This window comes from Phocoena sinus, chromosome 1, assembly GCF_008692025.1.
Source record: "Phocoena sinus isolate mPhoSin1 chromosome 1, mPhoSin1.pri, whole genome shotgun sequence".
NCBI classification, from domain to species: Eukaryota; Metazoa; Chordata; class Mammalia; order Artiodactyla; family Phocoenidae; genus Phocoena; species Phocoena sinus.
The window spans coordinates 46,451,837-46,470,006 of record NC_045763.1 but is presented as its reverse complement, the minus strand read 5'-3'; the positions used below and the strand labels follow the sequence as shown (position 1 = coordinate 46,470,006).

Here is an 18,170-nt window from a genome sequence, read left to right as displayed (position 1 = left end):
GACACTGGTGGGGCTGTAGTCTTCAGGGCCCAGCTGGGCCGGCACGCCCAAGATAGCACACTCACGTGGCTGACAGTTAGTACTGGCTGTCAGCTGGGAAATGTTCTTGTGCCGATGAGAAAATTGAGGCCCAGAGGCACAGCCAGGACTGGCCCAAGGGAACACACTGAGTTTATAACCAAAAGAACATGGACTCTGAATTCAGACCACCTGTGCCTCGGTTCCACCAGGTACCCGCTGGTGAGTGACCTTGGACAAGTGACTTTACCTCTCTCTGCCTCAGTTTCCTCATCTGTAAAATGGGAATTGGGAATTACAAAGGCACCAGCCCCTACCTTAGAGAGCTGAGTTTTGAGGATTAAATGAGATAACAGTTGACATTATGAGATCACACTGACCCTGCAGGCTCAGTGCTAATGCATCAAACAATAAATGCAGACTTCTTAGCACAGAGGCTGCTGTCTCTTAAGTATGCAGTGATTGTTAGATTTTGTTAGTAAAGGTAACCCCCTCCACCAGGTGCCTCTGCTTCTCTACCTCCTGTGACAGGGAGCTCGATACCTCTTCTTATATTCCAGATAGGCAGAAGGGTCTGCTTTCACAATGTCATATCCCATTCACAGATGAGAAAACCAGCCCAGAGAGGCTAAGTAACCTTCCCAGGGGCGCTCAGCCAGCAGGAGTTCAAAGTCCTGGGGCTCAGTCAGCTGTGTAGGGACACTATTCCCTGAGGGCCTACCATTTACTGGGCCAGGCTCTCTGCTGTTGTTTCACATCCTCAAGGCCTCTCTGCTGCAGGTGGTGGCCCCACTTAACAGGTATGGAAACTGAGCCTCAGAGAGGTAAAAATCACAGAGAATAAAGGTTTTTTCATGTAAATAAAGGTATTTTCATTCAGGCCTGGTTGGACTCCAGGCCCCGGGTCCTCCCACTTAGGCCTGGACCAGCTCAGTAGCTGCCTTTCCCAACGCCCTGCTTCTGCCAGGGTCCCCTGAAGTCTCTTCAAAGCTCAGCAGGTGGAATGAGCCTGATCAAACCCAGATCCATAACATCCCTCCTGGGCTCAAAACCCTGAGTGGTTCCCAGCTCACTCTGAGTAATGAAAGCCCTAATGAGGGCGGGTCTGGGTCCCGCCCCTTGCTCTCTGCTGCTGTTGGTTCCCCTGTGGGCCTTTGCTCCTGTGTTTTCTCTCCAGAAGCTCTTCCCCAGGCTCACTCCTCATACCCCTTGCATCTTTGTCCCTCTCTTCAACACACCGTCCTGGATCACTCTGTTAAAACTGTTGTCTCACCCAGCCCCCTGCACTCCCAGCCTCTTTCCTGCTTTACTTTTTTTTGTGTGTGTTTTGTTGCGGTACGCGGGCCTCTCACTGTTGTGGCCTCTCCCGTTGCGGAGCACAGGCTCCGGACGCGCAGGCTCAGCGGCCATGGCTCACAGGCCCAGCCGCTCCGCGGCATGTGGGATCCTCCCGGACCGGGGCACGAACCCGTGTCCCCTGCATCGGCAGGCGTCCTCTCAACCACTGCGCCACCAGGGAAGCCCCTGCTTTACTTTTTAAATAACACCTGTCATCATTTAATATTTTACCTTTAAAAAATTTGTTTGTTTGTTGTATGTTTCTCCCCACCAGTAAGGGCTCTGAGAGCAGGGATTTTTTTGTTTCTTTCCTTTACATTTATATCCCTAAAGCCTAGAAACGGAGCCTGGCCCGTGGAAGATGCTCAGTAGATATTTGTGGACTGAGAGAATGAATCAATAAATGTCAGCTATCACGATTGTTTCTGGGCCCTCTCTCAGCCATCTGAGCCAGATCTCGTGGATCTTCCTGTGGGTCTTGTGGATCTTCTCCCTCCCCCTTCACCAAATCCTGGATCCCCATCCTGTACCCCTTCCCTTCCTCCCCGTCGCCCCTGTGTGTGCTTTATACTTACTGCTATGATGGAGATGCAGGTTTGAATGCTGCCTTAGCCCTGACCTTTCTGTGTGACCCTGAACTATGTGTGCGTGTGCGTGCGCGTGCATACACACACACACACACACACACACCAGCTTCCTGTGTGAACCATGGGGATTTGGTTGGGGGAGATGCGGGGGATTTATCAGACCCTCTGCAATTCCAAAGGGGTTAATGGGGTTCCAGGCTGGGAAGCAGAGCCCAGTTTCCCTCCTACCCCCAAACTGAGGAATTTCCCCCAGGCAGGTGAGTTAATGAGTTGCAGGTGTGATTTGGAGGTACCACCACCTTTGCCAAGTGGGAGCTGGAAGGGGCAGGGGGTAGGGAAGGCTGGAAGACCGGAAAAGCCTTTTCTGGTTTCCTCTCTAAGTCAGCTCATCTGCACCCCAGCTGAAAGCCACCAAGGAGGGGCAGTGATTTGCTCAAGGTCACCAGCTCCTTGGAGGCCAAGCCAGGGCCATGGAGCCAGTCTCCCTAACCCTAACCCTAACCCTGCCAAGCCAAGGGTCCTTATGAGACGCAGTGGCCTTGCTGTGAACTGGGAAGGCCTCAGGCTGGGCAGCCCCCTGAGGCTGGGTCTGTCACTCCAGCCCCCAGTAGGCACTGGTTTGCTGCCTGGTATCTTTCCTCCTGGGCGTGGATGACTGGTTTCTTCATCCATCATTCAGAGCTCACATCTGGTGCCCGCCACCAGGCCTGGGACATCAGGGACCCTCTGAGCTCAGGCCTCTCCCACGCTTTCCCTGGGCCCCTCCTTTGCCCTGTTTCCCTCTGCGTTGACCGGTCACCCTGCACCCTGGAGCTCGCCACCTCAAATCAGTTGGAAAATTCCCAGTCAGAAATTCCCTTGCCCTCCATCCCCTCAGCAACGAATTACTCTTTAAAAACGGTTCATTTTAATCTTTCCCTCCCTAGGTTTCTGCTAGAGTCTGGCAACTGCCCTTCACTTCCACCATCTCCTCTTGTTTCTTCCAACCTGATCTCAGAACCAGAGAATCAGTGTAAAATTAAAATCCGACCTGTGTCACCCCCCTGCACAACTCCCTGGGAGGCTCCCTGTTGGCCTCTGAAAGGTGTTGGCAACCTTAGCCTGACCCCAGGAGCTTTCCTACCTATGCCTCCTCTCCGGCCTCCCTCTCCTCTGGAGCCAATAGCCATCCCTCCATTCCCAAACATGAATTGAGGGCCAACCAGTTCTAGTCCCTGGAGATACCACAATGAACAAAACAAAGCCCCCAGCCTGTGGGAGCTCGAGTTCTAGGGGAGGAAGACAGACAAGAGACAAGAGTAATAAATGATGTGTCCAGTATGATAGATGGTGACGAGTACTACGGAGAAAAGTAAATGGGAAGGGAGGACAGGCAACACCTGGGGGAGGGGGTTCTGCAGTTTCAGATGTCACACCAGAGGTGGCCTCGTTGTGAAGCTGACCTTTGGACAAAGAATTGAAGAAGGTAAGGGAGGGAGCCATGCAGATATCTGGAGGAAGAACTTTCCAGGTGGAAGGAAGAGCAGAGGCAAAGGCCCGGGGGTGGCTGTGTATTCCCAGAAGAGCATAGAGCCAGGGTGGCTGGGGTGGAGGGGGTGAGGGGAGATGTGGCAGGAGATTATCTCAGAGGGGTGATTGGGTGGGTAGCATGGGCAAGTTATCTAGGGCTTTGTAGGCCATTTTAAGTCTTAGCTTTTACTCTGATAGGGCCGGGAACCATTCCAGAGTTCTGAGCAGAGGAGTGACATGGTCTGACCTGACATTTGGGTGGGAAAGAGATTTCAGCCAGCAAGGGTAGAAGCAGAGACCTCTTAGAAGGACAGACATGATGGGCCTCAGACTGAGGCAGGAGATGGATGGGCTCCAGGCTAGACATTTACAACTAGCCTCCTGTTCACACTTCCTGGGGTGAGAAGAAGATGGGCTCCAGGCCGGACATTCATTCCCAACCCCCTGTTTACATTTCCTGAAGCAAGAGACAAATGGGCTCCAGGACTACATATTTATGACTGGACTCCTGTCTATATATATATATTTTTTTTTCGGTACGCGGGCCTCTCACTGTTGTGGCCTCTCCCATTGCAGAGCACAGGCTCTGGACGTGCAGGTTCAGCGGCCATGGCTCACGGGCCCAGCCGCTCCGCGGCATGTGGGATCTTTCCGGACCGGGGCACGAACCCGTGTCCCCTGTGTCGGCAGGCAAACTCTCAACCACTGTGCCACCAGGGAAGCCCTCCCGTCTATATTTTGAGATCTGCACCTTGATATAAAAACCAGCAACAGAAATAGGGTAAATAACCGGATTTTGGACATTTTTACGTCAGGGACAGAGAGGGGCTAAACCCTGTTAAAAGGTCAAGAGGTCATACATTTCCCATCCTTGGGGCAATGGAAACATTGCACATGCACAGAAATGCTCCTTGGGGGTCAAAAAGGAGGGAGCACCACCCCATAATATGTGATGCTAAGGCTGTCCCATAGGCCTCTGGGCTGGAATCCATTTTGGAAAAAAGTTGCGCATGCATGTTGGGGAGGACCCTAGGGCAGGGCAGGTGTGGAAAAAGAAATAAGATGATTGGCCAAATGTAAACAAAGACCCAGAAGAACTGCCCTGTATGAATGACTTAACTGCTTCTTTACTACGCTCCTCATTAGAGAGGATGCCCACACCCTTTCTCTCCAGGTGTGCATCTCTGCCTTGCTTCTGTCTTAACTGAACAAACTGTTTCTCTGTGTGCTCTCGCACTTGTTGTTGTGCTATGTCTCCGATGATAAACTTTGACTGGTTTTTACAGTTTTGCCTCCGTGAGAAATGCATTTTTCACTGGGGGCAAGAGCCAGGGGGCGTGGTGGCCAGGATTCCTGGTTTTCATCCAGGCTACCCAGGTTCAATTCCTGGGCCGGGAATTAAGATCTCGCTTCACGCTACCACTCACTTCCGCCTCTCTGAGCTCAAGACCAGGGTGATGAGCAGTAGTGGGGGGTGAGAAGTGATTGGATTCTTCTGTCTCGGAGGTAGGGCCAATAGGATGTGGGTGTGACAGAGGAGATGAGGATGTCGGCTAGGGTATCCCGGTGGTGGAAGGATGGGTTTGACACGGAGGAACAGGAAAGGGAGGAGGATGCAGTATAGGGGTGAACGTGCGCATAGCATTTAGCGTTTTACCTCCAGCTACGTGTCAGTGCTTACTTGCCTCTGGGCCTTTGCACACACTGGTCTCTTTGCCTGAACTGCTTTTCCTGCCCTGACAGAACTCCAGCTGGCTTCTCAAGAATCCCTCCTGTGAATCTGTCCCTTCGTTCCTCCCCCTCCACCCCAGTCTCTCCCTCTGCTTTGCAGGTCTGCTTTGTGCACCTGCTGGACCTCAGGCATATCTCAGAGCCTTTACCATATTGTGCCGCAGAAGACAGGACCAAGCGCCATCACATTGAAAACCCGTGTTCATCAGACACCGCATACCTCAGCGTCCTGCACGTAGCAGGCGCTCAAGAAAAGAGGGAGGTGGGGCCTGGCTTGAACCCTGGCTCTGCTATTTATAGGTTCTGTGATCTTGGGCCATTACTGATGCAGAGCCTCAGTTTCTGCATCGGTCAAATGGGTGTGATGTTTCCCCTCCCTGCAGCAGCTCTTAGGATCTTGCGAGGACCCCGAATTCTGCAGACCGGAAGAAAACCGTGGTTATCGCGTCCTCTGCTGGAAGATGGCAGACTCCGCAAGCGCTCCTCCCCCTCCCCCCCCCCCCCCCCCCCCCCCCCCCCCCCCCGCTTTGCAGGGAAGGAAGCAGAAGTCAGAGGCAGGTGCGACGTGAGCGGGACCAGTGGACAACCCAATACTTCCAATGCCCGGTACTCACGTGTCCCCACTTAAGCCTCACCGCGGCTCTGTGGAAGAGGTTAGACTAGACCCATTTTACCGAGCACCTACTTGTCCCAGAGCTTCTTACTCGTTGCCACTTTCCGCCTACCCCCCTCTTTTAAGGAGAGAAAAGGTGGAAAGGAGGTCGGGTCGTGGTGAGGAAAGAAAAGATGGGGAGACACGGAGAATGATCGGGTGACCCGGAGGACTCTCAGGAAGCCCTAAGGACCAGATCCGATCCATCCACAATGGAGCTGGGACTGTGTGGATCCCGGTCACCGCTCAGCCCCCGATTCAGTTTGGGGGAGATCTTTGGGGAAATCTCCCCGGGCTCGGTTTCCTCGCCTGTGAAATAGGCACGATAACCTCTTCCCTGCGCCCCTCGCGGGGCTGCGGGTTTCAGGCATGACCTACGGGGGTGTGAAAGCACCTCGCCAAGCGCGTGCTACGATGGCCACCAGGGGGCGCGAGAGGCTCCTGCTGGACCGCGACCCCGCAGATCCAATCCCGCTGTGGGCCGGGGCTTCAGGACCAGACAGGCAGGCTGAGGCCCCTCTGGGCCCCGGTCTCCTTTTCTGGGAGGGGCACGTAGCCTGCCTTCTCTGAGCCTGTATAAGATGATTATAATAGTATTTCCTTGGACGGTCCTGCCCTGTAAATAATCCCAGATTACAAAGCATTTTTCCCTCCATCATGTCACCTCCCTCTACAACCCCTGGGAGGTGGCCTAATACCACCTTCAATCACTGATGACAAGACTCAAGCCCAGAGCGGAGCCACCAGGCCAAGGTCACCCCGGGAAACAAACATGGATGTCACCTGGTGCCTCTCAGCCCTTCTCTGACCGCTTAGCAGCCTCTCACTGGGAGGGTCCCCCAAGCTCTGCCCCACTCCGCAAACTGTAAGCGCTGGGTCTGAGGGCTGGTGAAGGAGAAACAGCTTCACAATGAAACCCCAAGGCACTGTGGGCAGAGATGCCAGAGGGTATCATGTGAGCACAGGTGTGATGTTGGGAACCAGCACAGCTTGTTTTGGGGAGGAGGGAGAGGGTGACATCAAAAACAGGAAAATCCCCAAACCTATGAAGTCAGGATGCCAAATGAAAGCCTTTTCTCCTGCAGGGGCAATTCAATACCATACAAACAACGTGTTAACATTTTCTTTTAGAGATACTGTTGACCCTCATTTTCCTATAATCCTGTAAGGGAATCTGATTTTTACCCTCATCCTGTCCCCAGGACTGAAATTCCACCATTAGAGTATCATTCTTAGGATGAAGGTATCTTCCTAGGTTAGGAGGCAAGGAACTTGCTGTCGGCCATTCACACCCTAGAGGGGCATTGCCTCACCACGGCCAGCTCAGAGCCAGCAGGCCTGGCTGGAGCACAGAGTACGGGAAGGGGACAGAGGCACTCAGGGAGACCAGGCCTGGGGATAGACCCAATCCTGTGAGTTGCTATTATTATCCCCATTGTAGAGAGGAGGAAAACTGAGGCACAGGAGGTAACTTGACCAAGACCACACTGCACCATAATAGAGGAACCAGAACCCAAGCCCGGGCAGTCTGTCCAGCCACCAGAGCCTGCACGTTTAACCCTTGTGCTGCAGTTAGGCAGTATCACCCAGTGGCAATATTGTGGACCCATGGCCTCCGGGTTCAAATCCCAGCTGCTCTGCCTTTTCTAGCTGCGTGACCTTGGGCAAGTTACTTGTTCGTGTCTTCATTTGTAAAGCAGGGATAGTAATACCTGCCTCACGGGGTTCCTTAAATGAGTTAATATGTGTCACATGTTTAGAACAGAGCCATGCGTGCAGCCACGGTCAAATAAATAGGGGCCAGATGGGCACATGACCTTGCATAGTCTAGAATTCTTCAGGATTCTAAAATGCCAGCCTGTGGGACCCTGTGGGATCCTCCAGTGGCATTCTGATGTCTTTGGGCTGCAGCATTGTATCTGCTTCCCGTGGCTGGACGGTGCGGGGCCACCTGTCAGCCCAGCTTGGCCCTGAACAGGCAAATGAGGTGATGTCAAAGCCTTGGCTGAGGCCCAGCCCCTGGAACCTCCCCTTCCTTCCCTCGTGTCTCCCTCACTCAGATTCCCACACACTCCGGAGGGCCCAGAGGGAAGGTGAGAGGGAGTGAAGGTGGGAGCACGTGACCACCCAAGTGTAGCTCCTCCAGCCTGGAAAACGGGTGTTCCCGGGGGCTGAGCTGGACCCGAAGGGAGGCTCCCTCCCTCTTTCCTGAAGCCCTGATCTGCAGCGATCCCTGAGCGTCACTCCTCCGGTGTTAGCGTGTGCAGAGGCCGGCTGGTTCATTGGCGCCCCTCTGCGGGTGGTGCACAGGCCAGGCCTGGCCAGGCAGCGATGGCTGATGAGAAGACCTTCCGCATCGGCTTCATCATGCTGGGGCTCTTCCTGCTGGCCCTCGGCACGTTCCTCATGAGCCACGACCGGCCCCAGGTCTACGGCACCTTCTACGCCATGGGCGGTGTCATGGTGATCGGGGGTGTCATCTGGAACATGTGCCAGTGCTACCCCAAGGTAGGTGGTAGTGGGGCCAGGTGGCCTGGGGGCCAGGGCCCAGGAGGGCCTGGGGCTGTGCCTCTGTTCCAGGCATCAATCCCCCATCCTTCAATCATCTTGTTATCCTTTCCCCTTTACCCCTTCTTTTCTTATCTCCATTCTCCCGAGCATCCATCCATCCATCCAACCATCTATCCCTTATCATAGAGATTGATCAGGAGCCCCCTGGATCTGGAGCGCTGAACTAGACACCATGGGGGAGACGCAGTAAAACCCACCACGCAGTCCAGGTGCTTGAAACCAGAGTTTATGAGGGCTTGCTGCCTGCCAAGCACGCCTGCATCCCTGGTGCAGTTCAGTCCTCATCCTGAACTTTTTGGTACCTTTGACGTTCTATTTTACACTAGAGAAGCCCGAGGCTCAGAAAGTGAGGTCCCACAGCTCCTAAGTGTCAGGCTTGGGATCAGAGCTCAGACGTGTGTCACCTAAAGCATAACCCTCCACCCCGGGAGGGCGATCCCCGTGTCCCAGGGCTGCTGAGTTTTCTGGGTGGGTCAGCTGTAACCTTGATGGCCTGGGTTAGGCAGCTCTATCTTTTGAAGTTTTAACGAACTCCTAGCCTAATAAGTGACTTAGTGATGGGAAGAGCACTGGTTTGGGAATCTTGAGTTCTAGTTCTAGCTCTGCTCCAAACTCTCTGTGTGACCTTTATCTTTCTGAACCTCAGTTTCTTTCATCTGCAAAATGAGGCCCCGAGCTCCTATTTCTCCCAGCCTCACAGAGTTATTATGGAGAACAGAAAAGAGATGGGCAGTTTTGTAAACTGTAGAGTGTTATATTTAGGTGAAGCGCTGCCACGCTTACTGTTAGTGATCCTCTCAACAGCCCTGTGAAATGGGCATATCAGGAGTTGTAATCCTTCAGTGCCCAGAGACGTTGAGTGACTTCTCCAAGGTCACAGCAGCTGGTCAGATAGACCCAGGGAGACAAGGAAAGAAGCATGGGTTCTAACTTGGGCTCTGCCTCTAACTACCTGGGAGACTTTGGTCAAGCCCTTTCCCTCTCTGAGCCTCAGCTTCCACATTTGTAGAATATATGAGTCAGGAAGAGGGGGTGGGAAAGCGTGTGCATCTTAAGGGCCTTGCTGGTCCCGCCATCCAGGGCTCCAGTCCCCAGTCAGCCTCACACACTCAGACACCTCCTGGCCTCTTGCCTGGATGGCCGTGCAGGGGTGTGGGAGGAGGGAGGAGAATCCTGGGGGCCTGGGCTCGGCTCTCCCAGTCCTGTCTCCTCTGTGGGAAGCCCCGGGCTGTTAGCGCGTTCTTTCAGCACTGAGGCGGTCCCGGCTGGTTTGTGGTCGTTTACCGAGCAGTTTACAGTCAACTCGCCTCCCTCTGTTCAGTGTCCTGAGCAGAGGTCACCGGGAGAAGAGGGCCCTGGGGGACAGCAAGGTGATGGCCGGGGTGGGGTGGGGGGAGTGTCCTTCCTGCCTCTCTCCGTTCACAGAGCTGGCTGTGGGCGGTAGGCAGAGTGACCGGGTGGCAGTGGGGATGAGGGAGAGGCGGGGGGCGGGGGAGGAGGGAATATTGCTGGGTATTAATGAGTAACTGTTGATAGATTCACGTGTTCATGTGCTGTGGAGGTCGCATGGCGGGTCAGAAATGGCACAGGTTTCAGTGCCCACCAGGCCCTGACTCAAATGCCCCTCCCTGTGCCCCACTTCTGTGCCCTTGGCAGAGGCTCACCTGGGCCTGTGGAGGAGCCAGTGGGGGCTTGTAGGTGGGGGACTTGGCATCACGCCTGGCCTGGAGCCAATGCGAAGGCAGCGTTCTCAGGACAGGTGTTTGTGGCTTTGGGAGGGTCTCTGGATGTGTGTGCAGGTGTGTGAGCACAGACGTGGGTGTGTGTTTCAGGGACGCAGGCTGTAAGGGCTGGAACACTAAAGGAGGGGAGGGAAGTGTGTCGTAAACCAGGGAGGTGTGCTAGACGAGGGTCCCAGTCTCCCACATTATCTCATTGGAGCCTGGGCCATCGGAGCCCTCAGCAAATGCTGGCACCCATCCTCCCTGCCGGATCCTCCCCTGCCTCAGTGCCTGACGAATGGGAATTTTCTGGATTGAAAAAAATATAAACATAAGGGAATGGAATTAGCCAATTATGATACGGGGGAAGGGGTAGCCAGTACCCATATGAATTAAGCCGTCCCTGTCTTTGGGACCCTGGGGGTCTCATGGAGGAGACAGTTTTCTGCCTGATGGGGAGCGAGTGGGCTTCACAGGGAAGATGAGCTGGGGTTTGTAGGTTAAGTAGAAGTTCACCAGGCAGAAAAGATGGGGAAAGAAATTCCAGGCAGAAGGAACAGCACGAGCAAAGACATGAGGTGAAAGGACAAGGCAAGCGGGTCAGCCTGGCCGCCGGAGGGCGTGGGGAGCGAAGTAAGGCGGAGAGGGAGTGGGGCTCGGGTCCACGGGACCTGAATGCCATGCTGAGGAGTTTGGACCTGACCCTTTAGTGGATGGGATGAGGGACGGCTGTGAGCAGCTTTGCAGTTCGAGGAAGCTATCAGGCTGACATCTGGGAGGAGGAATGTTCAAGCGCAACCAGGCCAGTGGGGGAGGCTCCTTCTCGGTCCAAGGGAAGATGATCATTTCCTAGACTAAGGCAGAACTTGAACCCAAGGCTGTAGGAGCTGAGAAGACATTTCCAGTTCACCAAACATATAGTACCTCTCATGGCTGGGCGTGGCCCTGGTCCTCCCATCCAGCTTATTTTATTGAATTTCTGAAGTAGACTTGGTCACATTTGGTGGTCAGCTGGGCCTCAGGCTTGAGAGGGAAGGAGGAATCGGGGCAAATCTAGCAGGTGGGACTGTCAGGGATGCTGTGCCCATTAGCTGAGATGGGGCAGGGGAACTGGGAGAAGGGGAAGGATTGTCTGGGAAAGCAGGGCCTCTCCCTGTCTGGCTTCTGATTCTGCCTACAAGTCGCCCGCTCCCCACTCCTGCCTGCTCTGCTGGAGCCCAGGACCAGGCCCCTGATGGGTGGTTGATGGATTGGTCCTCTCCATGGGCCTCCCTCCATCCCTCTGTTCCCTCCGTTTGGGGACTGCTCAGAACTCTGCCTGAACACAAATCTGGCTATGTATTCTGCTGAGAACCCCTCCAGGGCTCTTATTGCTTCTGGATTAAAGGCTGAATTTCTTAGCCTGATGCTCTGGGGTCTTTATGATCTGATCTCCCCTCCCCAGCTTCAACTCTGCCTGTCACCCTTTCTTAAAAGAACTTGTGTTGTAAGATTGTCAGGACTTTCCTTCTCCTCCAGGCTTTTCACAGTGACAACGATAATGATGCTGTAGAGTGATAATGATCATGGTGATGGTGATGAAGGCGCTGGTGCTGATGTTGCTGGTGATGATGTAATTATGATGTTGATGGAGATGATGGTGGTAGTGGTGATTATGATGATGGGGAGATGGAGGAAGGGGCAGCTTCTAGGAAATACAGAGTCAGCTGGCAGGTGCAGGACATACTAAGTGGGTGTGGAAGATACCCAGGCCCCTCCCTCATTTCCAGACATCTGGGGGAAGCTTACTCCTCACAGGAGTTCTAAGAACACATCCATCTATCATTCCCTTCTCCCCAGCAGGATTGGGTGCTTTCCTGGTGCAGACAAGTGTCTTTCTCTCACCGTACTCTACGGGAAAGGGAGAAAAGGGGCTGCCATTTATGAACCTGGCATAACACAATAGGGTCTCATCAAATATTTGTTGAACAAATTTTCAGCTGGGGAGAACCAGACTTAGAGAAGTCAGGTAACTTCATCTTCAGTAGCATCAAACTATGATTTACTGAGCAGCTACTGTGTGCCAGGCTCTGTGCTAGGGGACTCCTTATATGTTATCTCATGGAATCCAGGAGACAGGCATTACTAGTACTACTTTTTTAAATTGTAAAATATACATAACATAAAATTTACCATCTTAACCGTTTTTAAGTGAACAGTTCAGTAGTGTGGGCACAACATCAGCCATCCACTTCTCTGTCCTCCCCACCGCAGCCTCTGTCTGTGCCAAGAAACACATGAACTGCTTCCCACTCACTCACCAGATGCGGATGAAGGGCCTACTCCGGGTCGGGCAAGTGCTGGGCACTGGATGAGGACCCCTGGAAATGACAAGATATGACCTCCCCCAGGGCAGGGGTGTTCGTCTCATTCACTCATGGCTGCCCCCTAGTGCCTAGAAGAGTGCCTGGCACACAGCTGATGCTCCGTGAGTGCTGGGTGAATGAAGAGCCAGCGAGAGCAGGAACCCAGAGGTCCAGCCGGCCACAGGTGCTGGGCCCTGAGCAGGCACCCTCCTGTCAAACAGGGTGGCCTCCCTTGTCAGGCCTCTCTCCTAGGGTATGTGGAGATGTTAGGCCCGTGCTCTGGGGGAGCAGTGACCACGGATGTGTGTGGGCAGCTGCAGAGAAGCCTTCTCCCCTTTGCCTTGCAGATCACCTTCGTACCCGCTGACTCTGACTTCCAAGGCATCCTGTCACCGAAGGCGCTGGGCCTGCTGGAAAATGGGCTCACTGCTGAGATGAAGAGGTGGGTGCTGGGCCCTCTGGGGTGGGGGTGGGGCAGTGGAGGGAGGGGAGGGGCAGTGAGTCCCTCAGGCCAGTCTTCTCCCCTGCCCCAGGCTCTGGCTTTGCCTTCCCACTTACTGAGAACATACTATCAGAAATCGTGGATTGTTTTGACCTCTCAATTCTATGAGGTGAGCTTTATTATTACCATTTCACAGATGAGGAAACTGAGGCTCAGGGACTTTTGTCCTGTCTTACAGTGAAGTAGTGGCAGACTAGAAATCAAAAATAGGTGTGACCCTAAATCTCACACAGCGGTGACTACTACTACTCTAGCAAACAAGAGGCTCATGGCCAAGGCATAGCCCTGGGGCCCTGCTACGTTTTGGCTGGGTGACTTTGGGAAAGCAACCTGCCTCTCTTTGTCCCATCTGTGAAACAGGGATACTAATAGTACCTTCCTCCTAGGCTTCAGGGAGGGCTAAGTGAGATAATACAGCCATCCCTCAGTATCTGTAGGGGATGAGTTCCAGACACCCTCTCCCACTACGTACACCAAAATCCACAGATGCTCAAGTCCCTTGTATAAAATGGCTTAGTATTTGCTTGCAATCTATGTACATCCTCCCATATGCTTTAAATCATCTCTAGGTTACTAATAATATTTAATGCAATGTAAATGCTGTGTCAATATTTGTAGATACAGTGTAAATGCTATGTAAACAGTTGCCAGTATGTGGCAAATTCAAGTTTTGCTATTTGGAACTTACTGGAACTTTAAAAAATATATATTTTAGATCCACGGTTGGTTGAATCTGCGGATGCGGAACCTGTGATATGGATGGTGGACTTTAATAAGCCAAGTGCTAAGAACAGAGCCTGGGGCATAGCGGGCCCTCTATAAGCCTTTGCCAAAGCACCAGAGAGCAAGTCAGGCATTTTGTGCCCATTTCTTCTTTCAGTCCTCATAGAAACCCTGTGTAGTAGGGGGGTGGCAGGCCCATTATACAGATGTGGAAGCTGAGGCTCAAGAAGTGCAATCACAAGCCCCAAACCTCACTGGGAGTCAACACCAGACCAGATCTGGGTGGGTGGGTGTGGGGGCCAGCCTCAGGACTGGTCACACAGGGAGAGTTGCTAGAACAGAGCTGGGGCTCAGGCCACCCTGAGCCTGCACTCCTCCCTGCTGCTCCCAGCCCTGGACTGTAGAGAGCAGTGGAGAAAGTGGTGCTTGGAGCCCCAGTACCACCCCCTAGGTCTGCACTACCTGGGCAAGCCAGCTAAGGTGTCTGTGTCTCAGCTTCCTCCAGTATCTCCCAGAGTTACAGGGAGGGTTAGATGAGCTAACTGATAGAGCCCGGCCTGCAAGGAACACTCAGTAGCTGGTTCTTACTGTTGCTCTGTCCTCATCTGAAAAGCGGGAATAACCATTCTGCTTCAAGGTGTCATTCAGAATAAATGGGATGATAAATGTAAAGGCTTCAGGCTCCCGTCTGGAACCCAGCAAACACTCAGTCAACGCGAGCTGGTCTTCATTTGACAGACGCAGCCTTGGAGTTAACTTTGGAGACGCGGGTGAAAGGAACACTGGACTGAGAGTCTGAGCTCTGCCACTCAACTTAACTTGTTGGGCCTCAGTCTCCTCATCAATGAACTGGGTACAGTAACCACCCGCAGACACTTCTCTGAGATCGGGGGAGAGCCGGTGCACGGAGCAGGTAGGCCAGGGGACGGCACTGACGTCTGTTAATCGAATCTTTGCCCACCTGCCTGTTCTCTCTCCCGTTGTCTGCTGTGACCCTGCCCAGCCCCCGGACCCCCTACGTCAGGCTGTGGGAGGAAGCCGCCTACGACCAGAGCCTGCCGGACTTCAGCCACATGCAGATGAAGGTCATGGGCTACAGTGAAGACCCCCACCCCGTCCTGGCTCCTAAGCCGGGACGGCCACAGCCAGGAGCCAGCGATGGAGGAGAAGGTGGCCCTCGCGACCCTCAGGCCTTGTTGGAAGCCGCCGTGGTCATACACAGGGGCTCGGACCAGGACGAGGGAGAAAGAGACCCAAGTCAGGGCAGGCCCAGGTGAGTGCACGGAGTGCAGGGGCACTGGGGTGAAGGAGGAGGGGTGTGGCCACTGAGAGGTGGCTGGGGACACCCTGAGAAGCAGCAGGGGTAGCAGACACATGGGTCTCGGCTTAGGTGGGCCTGAGTTCAAATTCCAGCTCCTCTGCTGTGTAACCTTCGGATGTCCCTCACCTTCCTGAGCCTCAGTTTCCCCACATGGGAGTAATCGGTCCTACCTCAGAGTTGTCTGAATACTCGCCATGAGGGGCCAGGGCAGGGAGCCAGAGGACCTGAGTTCAAATCCAGGCTCTGCCACTGATGTGCTCTGTGACCTCAGTCAGGTCACTCCCCGCCCCACCCTGTCCCCAGCTGTTCATGAACTGGGTTCCTCATTCATCCACGTAGTCACTCATCCACCAGCATTCCTGGGTACCTACTCCCTGCCAGACCTTGACAGCCCCTACCCTGCGGGAGCTCCTCGTCCAATGGGGGAGCCACACAAGGGAACAGAAGGTGACACCCAGTGTGACAGGGATCGTGGGCCCAGAGGAGACCTCCAAGTGATTGGAGAGGCAGAGGAGTGACCTGGTTTGGATAACATAATAAAGGCCCATTTCTTGAGCACCTACTATGTGCCAGGCCTTGTGCAAAGTGCTTTGCGTTCATTATCTGTTGTAAATCTCAGGGATAAACATAGGAGTGAATGCTGTTATTTCCCCCATTTTACAGAGGAGCGAACTGAGGCCCAGACAGGTGAACTCACCTACCCTGGGCCTTGCAGCTAGTGGGTAGGATTTGGACCTAGGCAGTCTGACTCAGAGCTACCCTCGCCCTTTCCGGCTTTGCCCCTGCAGACCCCCGACCTGTCCCCAGGGCCCTGCACCCTTGGCTTCTTTCCAAGATGACCTGGACGTGGACTCCAGTGAGGGCAGCAGTCCCAACCTGGCACCATCTGAGGGGGCGGAGCCCCGGCCTGCATCCCCGGAGCCCCAGGCTTGCAGGTGCCGGCTGGACTGCTTCCATGACTTTGCCCTCATTGATGCCCCAACGTTGGAGGATGTGCCTCCAGAGAAGCAGCTACAGGTGGCAGCCCTGCCCAGCTCCTGGCAGAGACCCCCGAGGACAAAGCGGGAGGAAGAGGAGGCTTCGGACGCAGGTACAGAGGAGCCGGAACAGGAAGAGGAAGACTTGTACTACGGGCTTCCCGACAGCCCTGGGGACCCCCTTCCGGACAAGGAACTGGACTTTGAGCCCGACGCCCAGGGCTGACATGGAACTGCTCTCTGGGTTTTAGCCTGGCTCTGGGGCTAACCCCGATGTGACCACACAGGACTTCAATTTCACTACCTGCAAAATGGGGTTAGATGGAGGTTCACAGGAGACAGTGGACCCGAGAGCATTTTGAGAACTGCACAGAAATGCACAGGGAGGAGATGATTACATTACTGGGCCATTGCTGCTCTGATTATTAATAGCTTTTGTAAAGCTCTGAAGGTCAAATATGATTAGTTGAGAAGATCTGTAGCAGCCAGGGCCCTCAAGAGCCCTTTCCGCCTCCCCCCAGAGCTGGCCTCTGAACAGGAACCCTGCTGGGGGCTACCCTCGTGTCCCCGATCTTCTGTGAAGGCCTCTCAGGGTTCTTGTTCCTGTTGCATCTTTTAGTCCAGCCGGGGGATGGCGTGATTTGTTTTCACTCAGAGCTAACGTCCCCGGCCCACATCCCTCCTGTGTCTCCTGTAGCTCTGGGATCCAACACCCTCCATGAGTGACCTCTGCTGACCTCCCAGCTTTCGCCCTGGTCAGCCCCACCCCACGTTCACCCTGCTGCCCCATGCCCTTGCCAAGCTGTCTCCTCTGCCCGGATGCCCTTTGTCCCCTGTCTGCCGGGCACATTCAGGCTCTTCAAACCACTGCACAGACGTCCCTCTTCTGAAGGCTTTTCCTGATGTCACCGCTTCTGGGCCGAGTTAGTCCTGGCTCCCGTGTGCCACCCCTGGGCCATCTCTGGGCCTTGCGCATTTATCATGGAGCATGGCTGCCTGCTCAAGGTCAGCAGCTTTGCTTTACTCACCTCGATCTCTCCTGTGCCCGGCTGGTGGTCATTGAGCATGTACAGAAGTGACCAGAACCCATGAGCCTTTTTTTTTTTTTTTTTTTTTTTGTGGTACGCGGGCCTCTCACTGCTGTGGCCTCTCCCGTTGCGGAGCACAGGCTCCGGACGCGCAGGCCCAGCAGCCATGGCTCACGGGCCCAGCCGCTCCGCGGCATGTGGGATCTTCCCGGACCGGGGCACGAACCCGTGTCCCCTGCATTGGCAGGCGGACTCTCAACCACTGCGCCACCAGGGAAGCCCCCATGAGCCTTTTGCAGGGAATGATGCCTCCCCCACTTCCCTGAGTCTCAGACTCCTGACATAACTAATTTGGTTCAGGTGGCATTTACTGAGCATCTACTGTGTGCCAGACGCTAAGCTGGGATCTTTAGGAGGAACGAGACACAAACTGATGACAGTTCTCACCCTCGGAGGGCTCCCAGTCCGCTGAGCCTGGTGTCTTGTAAGTTAGCACAGAGCGCAGAGCAGAAACTGAGGTGGGAACAGAGGACTTAAAAATTGTCACACCAGAGGCAGCAGAGTGACACTCACACAACCGTTGGGGCCATCGAGCGCAGGGACAAACAGCTCCAGCTGCCTGAGCAGCCCCTGGAGGTATCACCGTATGGTAGCATCACCGAGTGACGCTTTTCTCAGGCTGATCTCTGCAAAGCCCCTCTGGGCCCCATCAAAGGGATGGTGGCACTACCTCATCCTACGTCCCCACGTTCAGAGCTTGCAGCCTGGGCCTCCTGGGAGGGCTGGCCTTCACCTGGGCTGGGCCTCTGGGTCAGGGTTGGGGTCACGGCCAAGGGAAGGGCACAGCCCTGGGACCCCCTCCCTCTCCTTTCTGGGTCATTGCTACCTCTTGTAGGAAAGCTTCTCCTGTAACAGATGTTCCCTCACGGCCCGTTCCTGCACTCAGCTCACTCACGCAGGGAACGGGTGACTGCATCAGAAAGAACACCAGTGTGAAAGGCTAAAATAAAAAAGTTTTCAGTGTTTAGAGCGGTCACCTTCATTCACCCGCAAATTCTTTTATGTGAACTCCTCCCACGCCCCCAGTCCCCCCTCTGGGCAGGATAAACGAGGCATCCAGAGAGTTGAGGGAACTCTCTGGAAAACC

At 54.3% G+C, this 18,170-nt stretch overlaps 1 protein-coding gene across 7 annotated transcripts; it reads left to right on the top strand.

Annotated features, from left to right (window-relative positions):
- The first annotated feature begins 7,795 nt into the window (after positions 1–7,795).
- BSND (barttin CLCNK type accessory subunit beta) lies at positions 7,796–17,088 on the top strand. Of its 7 annotated transcripts, none has more exons than XM_032613460.1 (6): positions 8,269–8,343; positions 11,646–11,731; positions 12,381–12,725; positions 12,820–12,914; positions 14,701–14,970; positions 15,807–17,088. In XM_032613460.1, the coding sequence occupies exons 3-6, from the start codon at positions 12,504–12,506 to the stop codon at positions 16,219–16,221; spliced, it is 1,002 nt and encodes a 333-aa protein (XP_032469351.1). In that variant the 5' UTR covers positions 8,269–8,343; positions 11,646–11,731; positions 12,381–12,503; the 3' UTR covers positions 16,222–17,088. The 7 variants fall into 7 exon arrangements, with proteins under 7 accessions (XP_032469368.1, XP_032469331.1, XP_032469351.1 ...); XM_032613450.1 differs by having other exon boundaries at positions 11,646–11,739; XM_032613440.1 differs by lacking the exon at positions 11,646–11,731 and having other exon boundaries at positions 8,256–8,343.
- The last annotated feature ends 1,082 nt before the right edge of the window (positions 17,089–18,170 follow it).

Bases quoted from the DNA above. Each gene is read 5' to 3' on its own strand.
- BSND (XM_032613440.1), top strand. From the start codon at position 12,504: ATGACCTCCCCCAGGGCAGGGGTGTTCGTCTCATTCACTCATGGCTGC. The intron at 12,726-12,819 runs GTATGTGGAGAT...TTTGCCTTGCAG, and splicing joins TGTCAGGCCTCTCTCCTAGG to ATCACCTTCGTACCCGCTGA. The intron at 12,915-14,700 runs GTGGGTGCTGGG...GACCCTGCCCAG, and splicing joins CTCACTGCTGAGATGAAGAG to CCCCCGGACCCCCTACGTCA.